Genomic DNA, 21,302 nt, shown 5'->3' on the forward strand with positions numbered 1-21,302 from the left:
CCACCTCTACATGGAGGCCGCCGGGAGGCAGCCAGGAGGTGGGAGGAGCTGGCCCCAGTCCCACCCACCTGCCGGCCCCGCCCCTGTGGGCACCTGTCTGCTCACCTCACACACATGTCCGCCTCGTACTTCTTCCCGTAGAGGATCCCCAGCAAAGACGGGTTCTTGTTTCCTCGGAAGTTCAGTGTGACGTCGTAGACAGCTGCGACTGCAGGGAGAGGGGCAGAGGGTGACAGGTGCCAGCTGACATCCTGCAGCAGGGCCACTGCGGCTCCTGACCTGGATTGCTCCATTTGCCACTTCTCCTCTCTTATTGGGGCATCTAGTTGAGTCATATCTACCGTACTTACGGGCACGTTCGTGTTTAAAGCGACCGTTTCCTATCCATCCTGTCCTTTGTCCCTTTCATCTTGCCTTCCTTTTGGATTAACTGGATATATATTTTTTCCTTGATAAGGTTTTCAGTTATATACCTTTTTAATTATCATTTTAGTTGTTTTCCACTAACTAGTACTTTATCACCTCAAAAAATGATACGAGAATCTTACAACATGTAAATCTGAGTACTCAGTTCTCCCTTTAACGCCACTGGCATCCTGTATTTTACACGGAACTCACTGATCTGGTTTTTGGCAAATCACTGACTTCACGTCTTGCTTCGCTTGGAGCCCGGGCTGGAGACAGTCCCAGCGGGTGGCTCTTACCTGTCCCACGGAGGCACTGGACCGCGGTGGTGAAGCCCTTGGTCCGAGGCAGCAGGTGGTACTTGAGGACGGGCAGCCCCTTGGAGGCGGCCACCTCCATGCTGACCCGATGCTTCTTCTCCGTGAAGCGCGTGCCCTCACAGTACAGGAGAAACTAAGACACAGACAGGGGACGGAGGTCAGTGCGGTGCTGGCGACCGGGACTGGAGCCCGAGAGGCTCCTTATCGCCCGTGTACGTGCCCCCGCCTGGCGGCAAAGTCTTGTGGAAATGTCGCCCCCCAGCGACCAGAGCGGGGCATGACCAGAGATGCCGCAATCACACGGTGCACACGACTCCTTCACAGACAGCAACAGCCCTGCACCTGTTCTCAGGGAATGAAAAGACACTTCCCGGAGAGAGTGAGACAAGGTAACCCTAGGCAGCAGCCTTCCGATGGCGAGTGGAAAACAAAGTCTTCTATCCCTTTGCCTTGGTGAGTTACAGACACCAAATAAGGAACTGCCGTCAGAGACCGGAACTGATATGCAAACCGATCGATACCGATCATTTCAGATGGCTGTCCATCAAACTCCATCCAGGGGCTCAGAAAGGACCACCAGAGCCCCGCCCCCCAGGGCCCTGCCCTGCCCTTGAAGGGTGGCTGATTTAAGTGCAGCGCAAACCTTCTAGCAACTGAAGTCCACGTCGACCCACAGAACCATAGCCCACGAGGGCTTGTCTGAGCCCCGACTCGGCGGCCCGCTAACGTCTCCAGGGAGCCCCGGCTCAGCCGCGCAGGCTCTGCTCTGAGTGGGGCTGGGTGTGAGGGGTGGCGGTGCCCCTGGCGTGGCGGGTCCCACCTGGGGCAGGTGGAAGCAGGTGGTCCAAGAGGGGTTCCCAAGCCTGCGGGCTCAGAGGGGCGGGGCCCCGCGCTCCTCAGACAGCTTCCTTGGTGCTCAGAGGCTCTTGCTGGCTCACCACTAAGAACTCAGGCTGCGCCCGAGACTCAAGACAACACGGTCCGTATGGCTTCACCCCTCACTCACCCACACGTATTCGGGGTAGTCAGCCAGGCGCCTCAGCCCTTTGATGACGGCATCCCGGTCCTCCTCCCATTTCCGTTTGCAGAACACGATCTCCAGGAAGTACCACGTCCAGCCGATGAGGGGCACGTACAGCAGCTCCCTTTTAGCCAGGACTTTGGAACTCTGGGGGGAGGGCAGAGCAGCTGGCGCATCAGGACCACAAGGTCCCCGAGGGCACGCCCCCGCAGGCCGCCCCCAGGACTGGCTGTCCTCGAGAGACCCTGCCTCTGAGTGTGACGCTCTAGGTAAGCATGGACCCAGAGTGCAGGCGCCACCAGATGGGGAAACCGCGGGCAGGTGGGCAGCACGGGAGCCAGGGACCTAGAGGTTGCCCTGGCCGCCAGGCCCGGGGCTCCCCAAGGAAGATGCCAGGGCCGCCACGCACTGCGCTTCCACCACAGGGGACCCCTCATCCTGTCTCATCTGAGGCAGCTGAGCCAACCGGGGGAGGAAGGAGTTGAGAGGAAACGCAGTAACACCTGGTCTCGTGAGCAAGCCCTGGGGCAGCTGGGGCAGCCTGTAGTCCCAGGTGCCCTGCGGTCAGCCATGCTGGGACTCCTAGCTTGCAGGGACCAGGGGCTAAACCAGAGGGAAGGCCAGACCCCAGGGAGCCATGCCAGCACCTCCCTGGGACCCCACGTCACTTACCCCACCCTCCTGCGACCCCCGCGTCTCGCAGCCCACTCCCTCCCGGGAACCCCACATCGCTCACCCCCAGCACGCCAAAGCGCTCACACATGGTCCACCCACAGAGGAAGTCGATTTCGAAGTTGTGGTTCAGGATGATGACCACATGCTCCTTCCCGAAGTGGCCCACCGTGGCCTGGTCGGTGAACAGGGTGCACTCCGTGCATGACCACCACTCCAGAAGCATGACCAGCTCTGAGGACACACAGGGAGGGACGTCGGCGAGGTGCAGACCACCGCACTCCGGGCCGGCCCCCCCCCCCCCCCGCTCCCTGACGTGGGCAGGGCTTGTACGGTATCAGCCCGACTGGCATTTTCGGCTAGAAATGAGTTTTGATGGTTTATGTTTATGTTTAAAATTAAGTTTTCTGAAATTCTAATTACGCCTCTCTAAGCAAAAGTCAGGGGAGAAGTCAAATGAACGCAGAAGAGATGGAGGAGGGAGCCCGTTTTAGGTGGAAGTTTTTCTGACCAACATATCTGAAGGACTTAATTTAAAACATTTTTTCTTAAAAATCAGATCTTCGCTTTTGTTAAAAATCAAATGTCCCATAGGATGGCACGGTGAGCAAAGCATGCGCTTATTAAGAGAATACACCATCAGCATTATATTACTATTATTATCAACAACTACAAGTCATTGAATACCAACAGGATACCACGTGCTCTGCTATGTAAATTACATACGTTATGTCATCTACTTCTCAGGCGACTTGAGTTAGTGCTATTATCATTCCCAAAGCACAGATAAAAAGTGGTGGAGTTCCAATCTCAGCCCAACACACTGAGCCCGGGGCTCTGTGGAAAGTTTCAGAGGAAGCTTAAAAACACAGAAATAGACAAATAAACTAGGGTCCTCGTCGGGCTACAAAGGGGTCCTCAGTTTATGTACGTTAAGCACTGTAACTCTTACCCACGTTACTCGTTACAAGAGTTTAGGTGGATACCTTTCTCGTCATGTCCGACTGCAGTTCTCACAGGTGCTGTGCACTGACGGGATAGCACACGTTCAGTCCCCAGCAGAGCAGGGAGGGGAGGCTGCAGGCGCACAGCCAGCCAGCATCACACCCACCACGGCCAGGCGCCCGAGGAGGGTGGCCTCAGACCAGGAAGTATGGCTCCCAGGCTCAGGACGCCCACCAGACAGCCTGTCCTTTGTTTGCTGGACACCAAGCCATCGGTTTTCCGGAGACTGGCCCTCAGGGAGGGAGGCCAGGGAAGGCTGATGGGGCAGGACAGCCCAGCGCTTAGACAGTGGGCTCTGAGCCTGACTGCCTGGGCCTCGGTTTCCCTGTTGACAGGAGACAATAGTGGCTTCCTCACAGGGCTGTGGGGGACTGGATGGGACTCGGCACGGGGCCTGGTTTCTCCTTCCACTTAGTGTCCCCACCAGCCCAGGTGGAAGTGGGGGGACACACAGCTCCACCCCACGTGCTGGCGTCTGAACTTCCTTTTCTACACAAGGCGGGGACTGGACGGAAGGCCGACTCTCAGGTAATACCTGAACACTCTCGAACCACAAACCGCGGTCCCTCCTACCCTCGGGGCAGTCAGAGGAGGGGTCATAAAGAGGTCAGCTCCAGGACATGCTCACCATAAGCTTCATCAAGGGACCAGAGAGGGCTCTGAGGGGACGCAGGCCAGGTCAACAGAGGCAAACTGCCCCCCGGGATGCACCTGTTAGCCTGGCGACTTCCAGCCAGCACTCAAGGCATGAAAAAAGACCCGAGGAATGGAAAGACAAGAGGCCCTGGACAGACGGTCTCCAAAGAGGAGTGACAGACGGCCGGCAAGCCCACGAGTAGATGCTCGGCACCACCAGTCGTCGGGAGAGTGCAGGCCAGAGCCACAGCGAGGCAACCACGTCACGCGCACCGGGACGCTGTCGTCTAACGGACAGACAGTAAATAGCAGGTGCTGGTGAGGAAAGGGTGCCTAGGACCCCTGACGCTGCTGGTGGGGACGCGAAAGGTGCAGCCACGCTGGAAAACTATGTTCCAGACGAGTGACCAGAGGCCCCAGCAGCTGCACCACTAGGTAGACGCCCAGGAGAAGTGAGGGCAGGTGTCTGTGCAAACACTTCACGGCAGCGTTATCCACAAAGCCGCAAAGGGGAAACGACCCAGATGTGCACCAACTGATGCGTGAACAGGCAGCGCATATCCACACAGGGTGACGTCTCTCAGGGACGCGGGAACGCGGGCCTCACACGCGCTACGGTGTGGACGAACCTTGGAAACGCTGAGCTCCGAGTGAAAGGAGTCAGACACGACCACACACCGCATGGTTCCATTTGCATGAAATGTGCAGAAGAGGCAAAGCCACCGAGACAGGAGGCAGAATAGTGACTGCCAGGGGCTGGGGAGGGGGCAGAATGGGGGGGGTGACCGCTTCTTTATGGGGTGAAAATGTTCTACGATTAGACTGTGCTGATGGGCCCATGACTCTATGAATACACTCAAACCGCCGGACTGCATGCTTTAAATGGGTGAATTTCACCCCGATAGCTGTTTAAGAATTCCAAAGCAGACGGAAACAGGGACTTTCCGGGTGCTCCGGCAGTTAAGGCTCCGCACTCCCCACGCAGGGGGCCCGGCTTCGATCCCTGGTCAGGGAACTAGATCCCACATGCTGCAACTGAGACCCAGCACAGCCTGATAAAGAAACATTAAAAGAAAAAGAAAAAAGAAATAAAGAGGCCCAAGGTTAGGCTGACCCGTCCATCTGGAAGCACAGGCAGCTGCTGGGGGCTTGGTGAACATGCCACCCAGGCGGCGGGGACCAGGGCTGAGACAGACCCGCGTGCAGCTTGGCGATGGCCTGTTCCTGTCCCTTTCTCGATGACGGAGGCCTGGGCAGACCTCCATGTGTCAGCTGGTCAGGTAAGAGCCTGTGGCTGAGACCACTGCTTCTGAAGCAATTTGCTTGGGAACAAGGAAGGGTTTATTCATTATCGTAGTCAGGACATTTATTTTATTGATTTATTTTTGGCTGCATTGGGTCTTCGTTGCTGCACGTGGGCTTTCTCTAGTTGAGGCGAGCTGTGGCTTCTCTTGTTGCGGAGCACGGGCTCTAGGCGCACGGGCTTCAGTAGTTGTGGCTCACAGGCTCAGTAGTTGTGGCTCGCGGGCTCTAGAGTGCAGGCCCAGTAGTTGTGACGCACGGGCTTAGTTGCTCCGAGGCATGTGGGATCTTCCCGGACCAGGGCTCGAACCTGTGTCCCCTGCGTTGGCAGGCGGATTCCTAACCACTGCGCCACCAGGGAAGCCTGTAGTGAGGACATTTAACTTGAGGCCTACCCTCCTCACAGATTCCGAGTGGACAGTACAGTACTGGTAACTGCGGTCCTCTAGAACTTACTCCCTGTGTGTAACTGACGCTGCACACCCCTCTGACAGCGCTCGCCCCTTCCCCTCCCCCAGCCCCGGCAGCCCCCATTCTCTCCTCTGCTTCCTTGAGTTCGATTACGTTAGGCCCCTCATGTAAGAAGGACAAGTGCAGTCTGTCCTTCTGTGACTGGCTCCTCCACATCTTGACTTCCAAGTTCACCCATGTTGTCACATACGGCAGGATTTCCTTTCTAAAGGCTGAATAATATTCTCTTGTACGTATAGACCACATTTTGCCCATCTGTTCATCCGTTGATGGACACTGACGTTGTTTCCACATCTTGGCTATTGTGAACGATGCTGCAGTGAACGCTGAGGTGTGGCCGTCTCTTTGATGGGGAAATCCTGCGATGCTTTCTCACCACAAGTCTGAGAGGAATCGATACAGCCTCAACCCACTGACGTAAAAATCACCCGGCAGGGAGGGTGGCGGCCTGGATGAGCTGCTCCGACCTGCGGGCCCCTCGTCCAAGGAGCAGGGACCTCAGCCGTCCTCTGGGGAGGATGCACAGCCCGCAGGGGGTGCTCAGGACCCCAGTGAACCCGGCTCTCCCGGCCGTCCCTGTGTGTGATGGAGGAAGCCCTGGACGAAGCGAGTAGGGGTGCGAGTCTACAACCACCCCAGACACAGAATTTTCTAAAAAAGCCACCTTTCAAAGTCATTTCTTCACTCAGGCCTGACAACACGTGCCTCACTCACGTGGGCACTGACGCCGCATCTAAAGGCTCCTTGTTTCCACGACCGCCTCCCAGGATGACCTGCAAATCACGCTGCTGGACACCACAGCGCCGGCTCAGAGCTGCCACCTGTGGGGGACGGACCACGTCCGCTGGCCACTCACAGGTGGAAAGGACGCCGGAGCTGCAACCCCGTGGCACCGTCCAGGCACACGAGGACCACTGCATGGGACTGTGCGCTCATCCCTGGGCAGCCTGCACGGGCACATGGCCTCCTCGCTACACGGCAGGCTTCTATGGGCGGGAGCTCTGGCCAGCAGCTAGGATGCAGGGGAGAAAGTGCTCATGGGGTGCGGGCGGGGTGCCTTCCCCTGGCCGCACACCCTCCCCTGGCAGCACTTGGGACCTGGGCATTTCTGGTCCAGCGCGAGAGGTCTGGCCCAGGTGGGGCTGGTGAGCAGGACTGAACTGAAGACAACACCGGCAGCCCCTGCAGGCATTTTACCCCCCCCCCCCCCATCCCCACCCCGGCCCTGCCCGGAGAGTGAGCCCAGCAGAGGGTTGCCTGCAGGCAAGCGGCGTGTCGAGGCAGCTCTGTTCCACCAGCTGCCAGCATGGCCCGGTGGGCTGCTCAGCGCATTTCCAGTCACATCCGTCTCTGGTAGATCGTAGATCGTAGATCGCTACACACGCGGCCAGGGCTGACGCCGCGAAGGTGCTCGCGGTCAATTTGGAGAATATTTTGAATGAGGACTTTTTTTGTGATTTCCTTCATTCAAACATATGCTTTTGCCCCAACACACGTGAGCAAGCCATGCTCTGCACATTCCAACGAATGAGTTTTTGAAAAATTCAACCTTGCCTACTAAGAGTAATCGTTGATTTAACAGCGCTGTACGCACATTCTACGCGCTAATTTAATCTTGATGGTCCAGCTGAGAGGCGCCGTCTCTGTTTCACAGACGAGAAGGGTGAGAGCCTTGGCTGAGGTCCGCAGGGAGCCAGGGCCCCAGCCAGGCTCTCTGGGTCCACATCTGTGCCCCTAACACAGCACGAAGACTCCTCGGGCCCGAGGACGACGAGTCACCCTGGGCTCGGGGGGCAGCAAAAGACACCTGGCATCACAGAAGGAACACAGGGATGCTCGCAGAGTTGAAAATAAAGCAGTGGTTCAGGGTCGCCTACACCAGGGGTTCCCAACCCCCGGGCCGCAAACCGGTACCGGTCCCCGGCCTGTTAGGAACCAGGCCACACAGCAGGAGGTGAGCGGCTGGCCCGCTAGCGAACCCCATCGCTTGCATCACCGCCCTCCGTCCGCGGAAAAACTGTCGTCCATGAAACCGGCCTCTGGTGCCAAAAAGGTTGGGGGGCCGCTGGTCCGCACATTGGTGTGACCCTCGCTCACCCCACATGCCCACGGGGTCGGGGAAAGCTTTCACCAGCGCAAATCCGGGAAGGACCCCTGCTCGTGTATTTAAGAAATGGACAAGTGGAGAAGCCCCCCCGACTCACCAGGTCCTGGGGGAAACTCTCACAGCATGTGGGTTCAGTGGGCACCTGTGTTCCTTCCAAATACTGGAGGATTTTACATAAATCTTAACTTCTACCTCAAGTTTTCTTATTTTTATGCTTTTTCATACTTTCTTGCCTTAAAAAATGAATTTGTCTTTGCTTTTTTAATCCATCTTTTTCAAATAGTTTAGAAGTTATGTTTGATTTCTGTTTTCTACCCTATACTTAGTGAACAAAGTCTTAAGGAAAGATCTCTGCTGTCTTCCTGACAAATACAAGACTGATGGAGTCCGAACTTTTGTCCCCACTCCTGACTGACAGACTGCCTGCCGCTGGTCCTGTCTGCTCTCAGCCACGTGGGTTGGGGCATCGCTATTATTTTATATGACTGTTCAGATTTACCTACTTACCAATTTCTCAGTCCACCAGTCTTCCTGGTAACTCAGACCCTACTTTCTCTGATGGCTTTTGTTCTCACTGAAGAATATTCTTTAAAAAAATTTCAGGTGACGATATACTCACTTTTTGGTCCCCGCAGGCTGTTTGATCTCATTCTCAGTCCTGAAAGGTCACTTTCCTGGATGTAGAGCTCTAGGCCGAGGCTGGAGACAGCCCACTGCCTCTGGCTCTGATGACACACGTTCTGCCGAGTCAGCTGGGAGTCTGTCAATCTGTGTAGGTGGTCTAGCTTTCTTTTCTGGGCGTTTTTAAGATCTTCTTTTTGTCTCTGGTGGTTTGTGGTTTCTCTGTGACGGGTCTAAGTGTGAACTTCTGTTTATATACCCTGCTTCCTATACATTTGCTTCCTAGAGTTACAGAATCTTGTTTTTCATCCGTTCGGGAAAATTCTCAGCCATCATTTCCTCCAATGGAGCTTCCGCTTATTCTTTCCTTGGGTACGGGAGTCCAAGACCTGTTTCATAGACTGTCACTCTCCCCTTACATCTTTTAACTCCTGTTTTGTATTTTTCATCTTGTCTTTCTACTGCAATCAGGATGATTTCTTCATAGTAATGTCCAGTTCGCTCACTCTCTCATTAGCTGTATCTAATCTGTACCTAATCTAAGCTGTAACATTCATTCACTAAGCTTTTACTTTTAAAAAATATTATAATTACAATTTTTATTCGCCAGAGTTTGGCTGTTTTGTAGCGTTTTAACTTCAGAATACTGCCGGAGGTGGAGTCTATGATTTTCATCTAGTTGGCATTTGCCCTTTAGGTATGTACTCATCTCCCACTGTATGTCCTATATGATAGGATTTCTAATTCTCCTTCTCACACACACACAAAGGTGGCCTTTTATTTAGGAAAAAACCGCCTGGGAACTGAAACTATCTCAGTTTATGCTATTTATTTATTGCAGTTTAGACTATTTACGGCTGGAAGCACAGGCGGGGCTGCCGCACCCTGCGGGGGCGGGGGGGGGGGTGCACACACCTGGGCGTGGACACTCCTATGGCCGCTTAGCTGCCATCTTCCTGCTCCTGCACTGGGAGGGGTCACAGGGACAGGCACACAGACTCACCTCTTCCCATAGGAAGTAACGTGTGTATTATTTTCTCTTCATTGTAAAAGAAACGCGTTCTTATGCTAAGAAGTGTAAACAGCACACAGTATGAAATAAACACGAGTCCCCGCCTTCCTCCACTCCCGGGGTGGTTACGTTTTCTGTTCACCCTTCAGCTTTCTCTAAGCAGGGGTGGCCACACACAACTGCAGACACATCACACACGTGTCTTAAAAGTAAATAAATGCAGAGCACCCTCTGTGCTTTGCTTTATCGCTTCCGTTTTCACTTAAAAATGTATCTTGAACTTGGCTCTCTATCAGGACAGAGAGATTCTCCCTGTTGTTCTTGGTGGCCGTGTGGGATTCCATCCGGTGGACACACCACAGTTAGCTTCCATTAATGGGCATTTGGGCTGCTCCGTTTTATATTAGTCTTGTGTTACTATAAAAGTGGTAACATGAGAATATCTGCACACGCATGTACCGCTGCAGGTATCTTTCTAGGTTACATTCTTATTTGGTGGAATATTTAGGTCAAAAAATAGAACCGTGTAAGTTGTCCATCGCTACCGGCAAACTGCCGTCCAAAGATGTGCCCCGTGACCCCAACCTGCAGGGCGAGCGGCCCCCACGCCCCCCGTCAGCAGCTTCTAAGTCTCTGTCCAGCTGATGGGTGAAGACCGATTCTGTTTGTACAAATGCACACACATCACAAGGGCGTATCGGTAACACCTGTACACGCCTAAACACATACATTTAATTAAGAGACGGGTGGGAGTCCTTGCCTCTTGCAGAGAGGTACCGCAACATTTACACGTGATGGCAGGCCGCCCCGAGGGCAGCTTCACTGTACTCTGGTGAGGGGGTGACTGGGGGTCTGGTGACCCAAGGCTGGCCATGTATCGGCGGCAGCTGTTAGGGCTTGGTCATGGTGAACTGACTTTATCATTGCTCGTTTCCAACTCCCCAGAGTACCGCGCGAGACCGCGTGGAACTGCCACCTCTGTGGGTCCAGAGGCTCAGGGATCGGGCCGTCACGTGGTTCAGCCCAGTGAAGAGCTCGGGCCAAACCCCGCCCCCGCTACAGCTACTGGCCAGGAGCACCCCCGGTTCCCGCCGGGGAGCGGGAGCCAGCCCACTGTGTCTCGTCTCACCACCACAGGCGTTCACCCCAGGGGCCCTGCACTGGTTTGTCCGGGACCATCCAGCAGAAAGGGCGTCGTCCTGACCGTCCGCGGCCCCCCGATCCCCGCCGTGCACACGCGGGGGGTACTCACGGCTCCAGAGCGAGTATGCAAGGCGGCAGTTGAGCCGGCGGTACAGCTGCTTGTTCACGGGCCAGAGGACGAGTGTGCAGAGCTGGATGGAGTTGATGATCAGCCCGCTCACCACGAAGACGAAGCCGATGAGGAGGTGCACGACGAACTGGGTCTTCAGGAAGGCAAGCAGGCCCATGGCCACAGCTCAGTAGCGAGTGCAGGGCCCTTCACTGAGAACAGCCGTCCTGCAAAGACGGGGCCGGCGGTCAGGCAGGGCGCCAGGGACCCCAGGGGTGAGGGGCTGCGGGCGGAGGAGGGGTCCGCGGTGCTCACGCCAGAGCCCAGATCTGCAGCCACCCCCCACGGGGTCCTCATGCCCTTCCCTCCCGAGAGCGACGTACGTACGGGGCGGACGGGGGAGCTGACACACCGTGCACGCAGGCATCACCCGCAACATACACACACATGCACACACACACACCTTACATGCACACCACACAACGTATACACACATGCATAAAAGAAGGAAGAAAGAAAAGACTAGAAGAAATGCACACAAATATTAATAGTGAGTATCTCTAGGTAAAGGCATGATGGGTAATTTTTCTTTTCTTTTTTTAGCATCTTACTTAAAAGATCAAAACTGCACACTCAATCTCTATAAAAACATTTCAACGACTGTCTTTTAACTCCCAAGCTGCTGTACCCTTTTTTAGCTGAAAGGCTTCTGTTTTGGTCTCTAACGCAGAAGCGGTGACCCCTCAGGACTCAGCCAGCTTCTCCCGCTTCCCTTCAACACTGGTTTCTTGGTTTCAAAGATGAAGCCAGAGGCTCGCATTTCATGGCTGTACTTGTTCCGCGAGCTGCCCTGGAATCTCGCGTGGACAGAGACAAGCAGACGGCTGGGACGGAGCCCTGGCACTCTCAGAGCCGGCCGCGCCGCAGCCTGGTGGCTGCTTGCCTCGACCGCGGCTGGGTCCTCCAGAGACGGGCCCCACGCTCTCCGGGATGCGAGTGGAGTGGGCTCCAGAGGCCTCCAGGGTGGCCACGCTGGGCACACCGGGGCACAAGGGCCTGGCTGCTGTGCCAGGCATGAGGCCACGTGACTCCTGAGGATGCCCTCCGTCCACCCTTGGCCCCCGAGTGGCTGCGTGAGGGGCGGGGGTGGCGGATAAGCCAGCAGCCACGTGGGGAGGATGCCCGGAAGGACAGGGAAGGAGCCGAGGCCTGGCGCCAGGTGTGGGAGTCCCCAGGGGAGCCGGCGCCCCAGGCCCGGGCAGGCCTTCTGATGCCCGCAGCCCCCGAGAGGCCCCAGCCCCCCGCCTTCATGTCCAAAGCTCTGACCCCGAGAGGCCCCGAGAGGACACACGTGCGGCGCTGCACACGCTTCCTGCCACCGCCTCCTAAACTCGCACGAACCCGGGGGACGCCGTCACTGCCCCGGGGGACGCAGTCACTGCCCCTATGTGACGGGCGAGCAAAGGAAGCGCAGAGGCTTTTTGACTTGTTCAGGGCCACGCAGCGCAAAGCAGGAAGGCCGGACTCCAGTCCCAGCAGGGAGCCCCGCGCCTGTGCCCCCGTGGGCGGGGACCCCTCTGTAACGCACAGACTCACACATCAGCCAGGCCAGGCCTGGGGCCAGCTGCCTTCTGGGACCAGAGAGAACGGCTCTGACCGGACCTGACGCTGCCGCCCGGCATCTGGACCCGCACCTGCCACCCGGCGGGCTCCCTGCACCCCCGGCCCCAGGAGACCAGGCTGTTCCCCACCCCGCCATCCTGGGCCAGGCACAATAACCGTGTGGGCCACCATAACCAAGGTCCCCAAAAGCCAGCTCGAAGATCGGCCCATCAGCTGTGATGCTGTTGAAAGCAGGTTCCCCAGGTCCGTGCCAGACCTGCTGGAGAATCAGCTGCACAGAGGTGTCGCTCACACACGCGCAGTGTGAGGGCGCCTGTCGGACCGCTGCCCCATCACGACCAAGCAGCTCCACGCCCCCAGCCCCTGGCAGCCCCTCTGGGCTTCCTGACACGGGATCAAGCTTCCTTTGCTAGAGGTTCACATAAAGAGGCCTGCATGGGACCTGCAGTCCAGCCTCACATGGCAGGGCGGTCTCCAGTCTGTCCGCTCACCTGTTCACCTGCCGACGGCAGCAGGTGTGCAGCCTCTGGCCCCGCACTTTCCCCAGCGAGCCTCTGTGCGGACACAGGCCTTCCCTCGGGAATCTGTTTAACAAGTCCCAGTCCCCGGTCCATCTCCTGAATCTCTGGTCGAGGAAGTCCGTCCCCAGAGGCCCCAGAGAGCCGCACCCCCATCTGGAACGGCCCCTCAGTCCCGCTTGGAGGTGAGCCTGGCCGGGGCTCCTGGCTGCAGTTGGCTGTCCTCCCTGGTTGTCAGTCTGTCCCCAATGCCCAGATGTGGGTCTGGTGTCCTTGCTCCCTGTGGGCCAGACCCCGTCCTAAGGCACGTCAGCAGCTGCAGTCCAGGCCCCTCCCACCTGCCCCCGCCACGAGAGCACCCAGTGCCCACCATCTGCTTGGACATCGCCGCCTCTCGGCCTACCACCTCTGACCCAGATGGGCCTGACAGTCTTGATAACACGTCAGTCACACGTGCTAACTTGGAGGACCTTCAATGACGGTGGGGGAGGGCTGACCAGCCCCCCCACCCCTGCAGAACCCACCCTGCTCCCCAATCAGCCCACACCTTCCCCAGCTCTCCCCCAAGGCCTGCAGACTGGTAAGCAGGAAAGCATCAACTCGGCAGCCCCCAGGAGCACTGGCTCGTGTGCAGCCCCTGAAAACATTAAAAAAAAAAATAATAAATATATATATATCATCAGAGAATTCTAAGTTGATTTCTACATTTTGAAACCCAAGTTTAAATATGCAAGGGGCATAAATTCTGTCATACTGTGAACTTTTAAACATACAGATCTTCCTTAACTTACAGCGGGATTACATCCCAATGAACCCATCGTAAGTTGAAAATATCTTGTTAAGTTGAAATATATTTAATACACCTAACTTCCCAAACATCAAAGCTGAGCCTTGCCCCCCTTAAACGTGCTCGGTGTAAACTCACATTATCCTGCAGTTGGGCAAAATCACCTGACACAAAGCCTATTTTATAGTAAAGTGAGTGTCTCCTGTAACTGATGGAATACTGTACTGAAAGCAGAAAACAGTGGCTCTCGGGGCCCAGCATGGTTGTCAGTGCACTGGTTGTTCACCCTCGTGATGGCGGGGCTGGCGGGGCTGCAGCCACCACTGCCCAGCATCAGAGGCAGCGTCCGACCGCATGCTGCCAGCCTGGGAGAAGGTTAAAGTTCACAATTTGAGGGCTTCCCTGGTGGTGCAGTGGTTGGGAGTCCGCCTGCCGATGCAGGGGACACGGGTCCGTGCCCCGGTCCGGGAAGATCCCACATGCCGCGGAGAGGCTGGGCCCGTGAGCCGTGGCCACTGAGCCTGCGCGTCCGGAGCCTGTGCTCTGCCACGGGAGAGGCCACAGCAGTGAGAGGCCCGCGTACCGCAAAAAAAAAAAAAAAAAAAAAAATTTGTATTTCCATGTACGTCCTCTACAGGATCTCACTGTAATACAATTTATTATGATTGAGTCTTTTACCAATCATCTTAACCTAACATTATGTAACAAAAATATGTATGAATATTTAAATTTAATTTTTACATTTCTTGTGCATAGGCTAAATTTAAGTTTAAAAACTTCTTCTGGAATATTTGATGAAAATCCACTCCTAAGCCGTTCAGCCTGTGTCACCTTAGAACCTGGGCATTTGGTTGACCACAACGCCATGATCACATCTGAGAAATTTAACACCGACGTGAGCATATCACCAAATATCCCATCTGTGTTCCCCCAAATGGCCCGTGTCACTTCTTTTCGTCCAGGCCCCGGTCGAGGGCCAGTGCGGCGTTTGATCGCACGCCCCTGTTCTCCTCTGACCTATACCACACTCCCGCTCCCGCTCCCACTGGAAGAGCCCGGGACAGCTGTCCCGTACCCGCTCCCGCTCCCGCCGGAAGAGCCCGGGACAGCTGCCCCGTAGATACCCCGCAGTCTGGCTGTGCTTCCTTGCGACTAATCCACGCTCAGGATGACGCTGGGGGCTCCTGGCTGCACCCACCAGGGGCACTGTCCCTTGTCCCCTTCCTGCCACAGCTTGGTGAAGGCAGTGCCCCTAGGGGTCGGAAGGCAAAAGTGCAGCCTGCTGGGCTCACCCCCCAATCTGATGGGAGACGTTTGAGTTGACATCCACCCCCAACCGCCTCTGACCCCAGTTTCCGTCAAGGCCCCCTCCCGCCTAACTCTCACATCCTGAGCGCCAAGTGGGCAGAGCTTGTTCTGACCCGTAACCACCGCCCTGTAATGGGTGCTGTAGGGCCCCATTACCCCTGCCTGTGTGATGCACTTAACCTCACGACACAAATGAGATGCTTCAAAACTGCAGCAACACGCAGCTCTTCCACTGACGTTGCTGTAAGCTTCTAGAAGACACGTGATACGGCCTAGAATAGAAGAACGCATCTAAGGTAGAAATTATGAGGCATAATTGGTATCCATCCATCCCCCGACACCCCCAAGGTAACCGCCATTGTTCCATAAAGTTTTATTTTAAAGTAAAAGACATTGGCCCCTTTTCATTAATACTCAGATGCTGTTGCTGGCCAGGAAACCTGAGCCCAAGTCCCGTCCTCAGGTAAGAGTTTAGGTCGTTCCAGAAGCCTGGCACCTGCACAGCCCGGTCCTAAGGGTACTGTGGCCCCGTACAAGCTGCCGGGACCCCCCCTTCTCGGGGCAGGGGACGAGGTGCACTCACCCTCCCCAAAGGGGCGACAGAGGGTGGCGCTGCCACCTGGGGACAAGGGGCACAGAACAGAGGCCGGCCGGGGGAGGGGGAGGGGCCGGGCACTCGGCAGAGCCGCGCTGCCCACGGCTCCAGGGCAGGTGAGTGAGGCTCCCGGAGCTGCAACACGACACGCGTCCTCTGAGAGACGGTGACCGGGGCCTCTCGGGAGCTGCCAGAGCTCCGGTGGGGCAGGAAGGGCCGGGAGCCAGACCAGACCCTCCTCCCAGCTCCAGCACTGCCCCCTCCCCCTGCCCCAGAAGCAGGACCCTCGTGGACCTGACCCTGTCCCTCCAGGGCTGTTGCTGCTAGTTCTGAGCCAGTTCCCGTGGCCGCGCTGCTCGGGGCTCAGGGTGGTGAAGGGGAGACCTGGGAGCCAGGGGCGCCTGGACCACCTCCCCACTATCCCGCCAAGGGCCTGGCCCGCTGCTGGGCTCTGCCGCCGCCACTGCCAGCCCCGACCTTGGCACCTCTTGTTACGAGTGAATTGTGTCCCCTCACAAGGATATGTTGGGGTCCTACTGCCAGCACCCCAGCGTGTGGCTGTGTTTGGAAATATGGTCTCAACAAAGGAAATCAAGTTAAACGGGGGCACTAGGGTGTGCCCTAATCCAATTGGACCGGCAGCCTTATAAGAAGAGATTAGGACACAGACGTGCACAGGGATGGCCGTGTGAGGACATGGGTGGAGGCGGTCTCTACACGCAGCTTGTTCCTTCACAGCCTCCGACACCCTGGCCTCGGCCTTCCAGCCTCCAGGACAGGGAGAATCGATGTCTGTTGTTTAAGCCCGCAGCCTGCGGTGTGTGTCAGGGCCCCGGAGCAGAGGAACACAGCTCTTAGAAGTATGCAGGCCTTGTTCCCAGATCCCGTAATTCTGGGCGTGCACAGGCCCCTTCCCACGTCCTGCTGCCCAGGAGGCCCAGGGTCTGCCGCGGACCCTGGCCCAGCCTCACCCTGCTCACGTCCCCTGCACCTGCCTCAGGGCCCGCCCCAAATGCCCACAGGACCGGCACTGGTCCCTCTGTCCCCCTTCCTCAGGAACTAGCCCGGCAGATGGTGTGGTCTTCAGATCTCCTTACCAGGCACACCCCCATCTTTGCCCAAACCCCCATCTTTCCAACAAAGCCTTTCCACAGAAACAGAAGTTGTAGTCGAGGGCCCATCAGAGTGCTTCCTTGCTCCATGCAGGGAAGGTGAATGGCTCTCTCTGCACGTGGAAGACCGCTCTCCCATTTACACACAGGGCCCACGTCAGTCCCTCCAGCCTCTGCCAACGCGGTCTAATCTTACAGCTGGGGGAGCAGCGCCCAATCGGAAACTGCACCCCCAGCCTGAAACTGCACCCCAGCCTGAAACATCCAGTGCTGTGGCTCTCCACTGGGCAGAAGCTGGCCAGCTCTGGGGGACGCCACTTCAGCTGCCCTGCTGCCCTGCTCCTGAGATCCAGGGAGAAGGCATCGCCGCTGATAACCACTCTGGGCCAACTACCTCTCGGAGCTGAGGTCAGAGCCTGGCAGCCTCACCCGGCCCTGTCGGGGCAGTCTCTCCTGAGCAGGTCTGACCTTGAGCACAGTGGCTGGTGAAGGGAGAAGACATTAAACATGCCAAAAGTGCCTCGTTTTTGATGTTCTAGATAGGAAGTCTGGATTATAGGATTAAAAGAACGGTTTAGTTATATGTGATCTAAATTCAAAGTCCATAATGAAGGGGAACCAAGGCTGTTACCTTCCCTTCTTCCTTCCTTTGTTCCATCCACCCATCCACCCATCCATCCACCCACCCACCTACCCATCCATCCACCTATCTATCCACCCACCCGTCCACCCATCCCATCCATCCATCCACCCATCCATCCTTCCACCCACCCATCCACCCACCTGTCCACCCATCCCATCCATCCTTCCACCCACCCACCCATCCATCCACTCACCCATCCACCCACCCACCCATCCATCCAACCATCCACCTATCTATCCACCCACCCATCCACCCATCCCATCCATCCATCCACCCATCCATCCTTCCACCCACCCATCCATCCACCCATCTACTCATCCATCCATCCACCCACCCACCCACCCATCCATCTACCCACCCACCCATCCATCCACCCATCTACCCACCCATCCATCTATCCATCCACCCACCCATCCATCTATCCATCCACCCACCCATCCACCTATCCATCCACCCACCCATCCACCTATCCATCCACCCACCCATCCATCTATCCACCCACCCATCCACCCACCCACCCATCCATCCAACCACCCACCCACCCATCCATCCACCCATCTACCCATCCATCCACCTATCCATCCACCCACCCACCCACCCATCCATCCACCCACCCATCCATCCACCCACCCATCCATCCACCCACCCATCTACCCATCCATCCACCCACCCACCCACCCATCCATCCACCCACCCACCCACCCATCCATCCACCCATCTACCCATCCATCCACCTATCCATCCACCCACCCACCCACCCATCCATCCACCCACCCACCCACCCATCCATCCATCCATCCACCCATCCATCCTTCCACCCACCCATCCATCCACCCATCTACTCATCCATCCATCCACCCACCCACCCACCCATCCATCTACCCACCCACCCACCCATCCATCCACCCACCCATCCATCCACCCACCCATCTACCCATCCATCCACCCACCCACCCACCCATCCATCCACCCATCTACCCGTCCATCCACCCATCCATCCACCTATCCATCCATCCACCCACCCATCCATCTGTCCCATATTTGAGTGCCTATGTGTGCAGTAAGCAGAGCAGACGTGTTCTGCTATGAGGCAGCAGAACAGAAAGGCCGCGCTGGCTGGCTGCACGGGGGGCAAACTGGGGGCAAGCCCTAGGTTTTTGTTTTCCGTGTGAATAGTTCTGTTGTTTCCGAGTCAGGAAACACCAGAGAAAAAGTCTATGAACAAGACTGACTATTGGAAACAAGGGACAGTAGAGAGATAACATCATCTCTAATATTTTTAAAGTATCTTAAGATAATTTAGGTGGCAACGTCTACTGTTCAGAACATAGCCAAGAATGGGAATAAACCCCCACCGCCTTCTGGGCAGTCTGGGTATCAGGGACGCAGACACGTCACCCACAGGGACTCCTTAGCTCCTAGATGGGCTCCTCCTCACTCTTGCTGTCAACGCAGCTGGGACATGTGGGACTGGGTGGTCTCCTGGCCCACGGCCAAGCCGAAGCGCCAGACGAGAAAAGAGGGGGCGGCAGGCGCTGGAGGCAGGCGTCCCGCTGGCGGCAGCACGAGGGAGGCAAGCCCGCGACTGGAGACAGCGCCACCTGGAGGGCATCCGGGGCCGGGGCAGCTCGCAGACCCAGCGGCCCCACGATGGCATCACGAATGAGAACGTAATGCAGCAATTGTCGTCCACCCTGACCGTGCCCCTGCGCAAGGGGGGCTGCGCCACTCACCGGAGTACTGATGGTGGCCGAGGGGCAGAGAAGGATTTTCATGAGTCTCACAAAAATTTTAGATTAGACCAACACAATCCTGTTTTTGAGGTTTAAAGGGGCTGGCTTCAGTTCTTGGATAAATTCACTTACAGGGACCACCTTGTCTTTCAATAAGGCTGCAAAATATGACATTTCTTTGCTAATAATCATGTGTTGCTGGTCCAACCTCATGAGCCTAAAAATTGAAAAGGAGGAGTGAAATCCTCCCTGCTTGCAGCTGGTGGGTTTGTACCGTATAGACCCAAAAGAGTCCCCGTAACCAAAGTGCCACTACGAACAGTAAAGGCTGACAGTGATGCTGAAAGGGACGAAATTAATACAACGTCAGAAGGCAACATTCTAATAATGTTCAACAACTAGTTCTACCTGAAGTAATCAGGAGGCACTAAGACAACAGAGAAGTTCATTTCTTTCTGACTTAACAGATCCAGGTCGCGGGCCCCAGATGGTTATTTGGGACAATGGAGCAACCTAGGCAGCCATGCACTGAAGATGCAGCCTGGCAGCTCTGCCCACCGTGGTCGTCTGGGGCCCAGGCTGCCAGGAGCCCTGCCATCTTCGGTGCGTGGCGTCCTGCGTTGCTCCATTGCTCCTCTCTAGCAGGTAGAAAGGGGAAAATTGGAAGCCCAGGACTAGGGATTTCCGCTAAAGCAAGAGGGGTGCAAACTCGCAGTCCAAGCCCTTGGTGAGCAGAACGATGAGGACACAGAGCCCTGCGGTATGTCCAGGCCACCAGAGAGTGTGGCCCAGTGGGCACACCTCCACGTGAACACACAAAAACAGAAGACACAGTGGAGAAGACCCTGTGTACATTTGCAATAAAAAAGACAAAATACCTAATCACGAGCTTCAGGAGAAATAAACAGGTTTATATGGGTAAACCTTGGAATATCCAGAAAGAGACAAAAGCAGAACTAAACAAATGGGAAAACACTGTGCGGCAGGGGCGACACTGCCCCCTGCGGTCACGCCCTGGTAAAGCAGCACTGTTTTCCCCATGGAGATGTGGGGTCGGCTTCCCGGCCCCGGAACGCAGGCTGGCGACAGGGCTCAGCACTAAATAGACTGCGGCGGGCCTTGCATCACACGACTGACTCCCGAGCCTGGGCCTTCAGAGCCCTTGCAGCTTCCAGCGCACCCTCCAGGCGCCAGAGGAGGAAACTCGGGCCAGCCAGCTGGAAGGTGGGTCCACATGGAGCAGAAATGGACCCACGGCCCCAGGCACGCTGCCGGCTGACTGCAGCCTTGCAAATGACCCCAGGTGAGATGAGCAGAAAGCCGCCCTGCTGAGCCCAGCCCAAAGTGCTGACCCACAGCTGTGAGCTAAGAAAACAGTGGTTGTTTTCAATCACAACCTTTTGAGGTGGTTTTTCAGATAGCTATACATAAATAACACACAAGCCATTCTTTCTAAGTTCATTTATAAATATAACTGAACCCTAATTAAAATACCAACAGGTCCCCCATCCCTCAGCCCTGGAGCTAGAAATGCTGATTCTGCAGTCCACATGGAGAAACAAACAGGAAAGAAAACCAAGACAACCATGAAAAAGAACCAGGGAACAGCCTGCAGGATACGATCACGTACAACGAAGCCTCTGCTATTAAGAGTGTGGACCTGGCCTCCTGGAGTCCCTGGGCACCTAGAGCAGTAAGCCTGCAGCCGCTGGTGGGAGACGTGGAAGCCGTGTGGCCTGAGCATTGCTGCAGGCTGAGCAGACGGCACAGGACACGTCCCACGTGCCTGGCTTTCCTTCGCACTTGCCTTTAGGCAGACTTGCATTTCTACCGTATGCACAATAAATAGTATACAGCTGGGACTTCCCTGGCAGCCCAGCGGTTAAGACTGCACCTTCCAACGCAGCCGGTGCGGGTTTGGTCGAGCTAAGATCCCACATGCCGCGCGGCCAAAAAACAGCAAAACGAAACAAAACATAAAGCAGAAGCAATATTGTAACAAATTCAGTAAAGATGTTAAAAATGGTCCACATCAAAAAAAAATCTTAAAAAAAAATAGGATACAATTAACTTAAAACCATCACTGGGTTCATGAAACTCTTTTGGCATTCCGTATCTCTCAACCAAGGGGTAAGGAAGGTATCATGAAAGGATGTACC

General features: G+C 56.0%; 1 protein-coding gene across 2 annotated transcripts in view; it reads right to left on the reverse strand.

The window, feature by feature from the left end:
• AGPAT3 (1-acylglycerol-3-phosphate O-acyltransferase 3) overlaps window positions 1–21,302 on the reverse strand; it is a 101,118-nt gene that overhangs the window by 20,502 nt on the left and 59,314 nt on the right. For both annotated transcript variants that reach the window (XM_060010247.1, XM_060010246.1), the window contains exons 3-7: window positions 10,825–11,051; window positions 2,483–2,652; window positions 1,732–1,893; window positions 705–858; window positions 106–208 (exon numbers count right to left, since the gene is read on the reverse strand). In XM_060010247.1, coding sequence (XP_059866230.1) covers window positions 106–208; window positions 705–858; window positions 1,732–1,893; window positions 2,483–2,652; window positions 10,825–11,002 — 767 coding nt within the window. In that variant the 5' untranslated portion in view covers window positions 11,003–11,051. The remainder of the gene's footprint in view (window positions 1–105; window positions 209–704; window positions 859–1,731; window positions 1,894–2,482; window positions 2,653–10,824; window positions 11,052–21,302) is intronic.

The sequence above is a fragment of the Delphinus delphis genome, chromosome 4 (genome assembly GCF_949987515.2).
Source record: "Delphinus delphis chromosome 4, mDelDel1.2, whole genome shotgun sequence".
NCBI classification, from domain to species: Eukaryota; Metazoa; Chordata; class Mammalia; order Artiodactyla; family Delphinidae; genus Delphinus; species Delphinus delphis.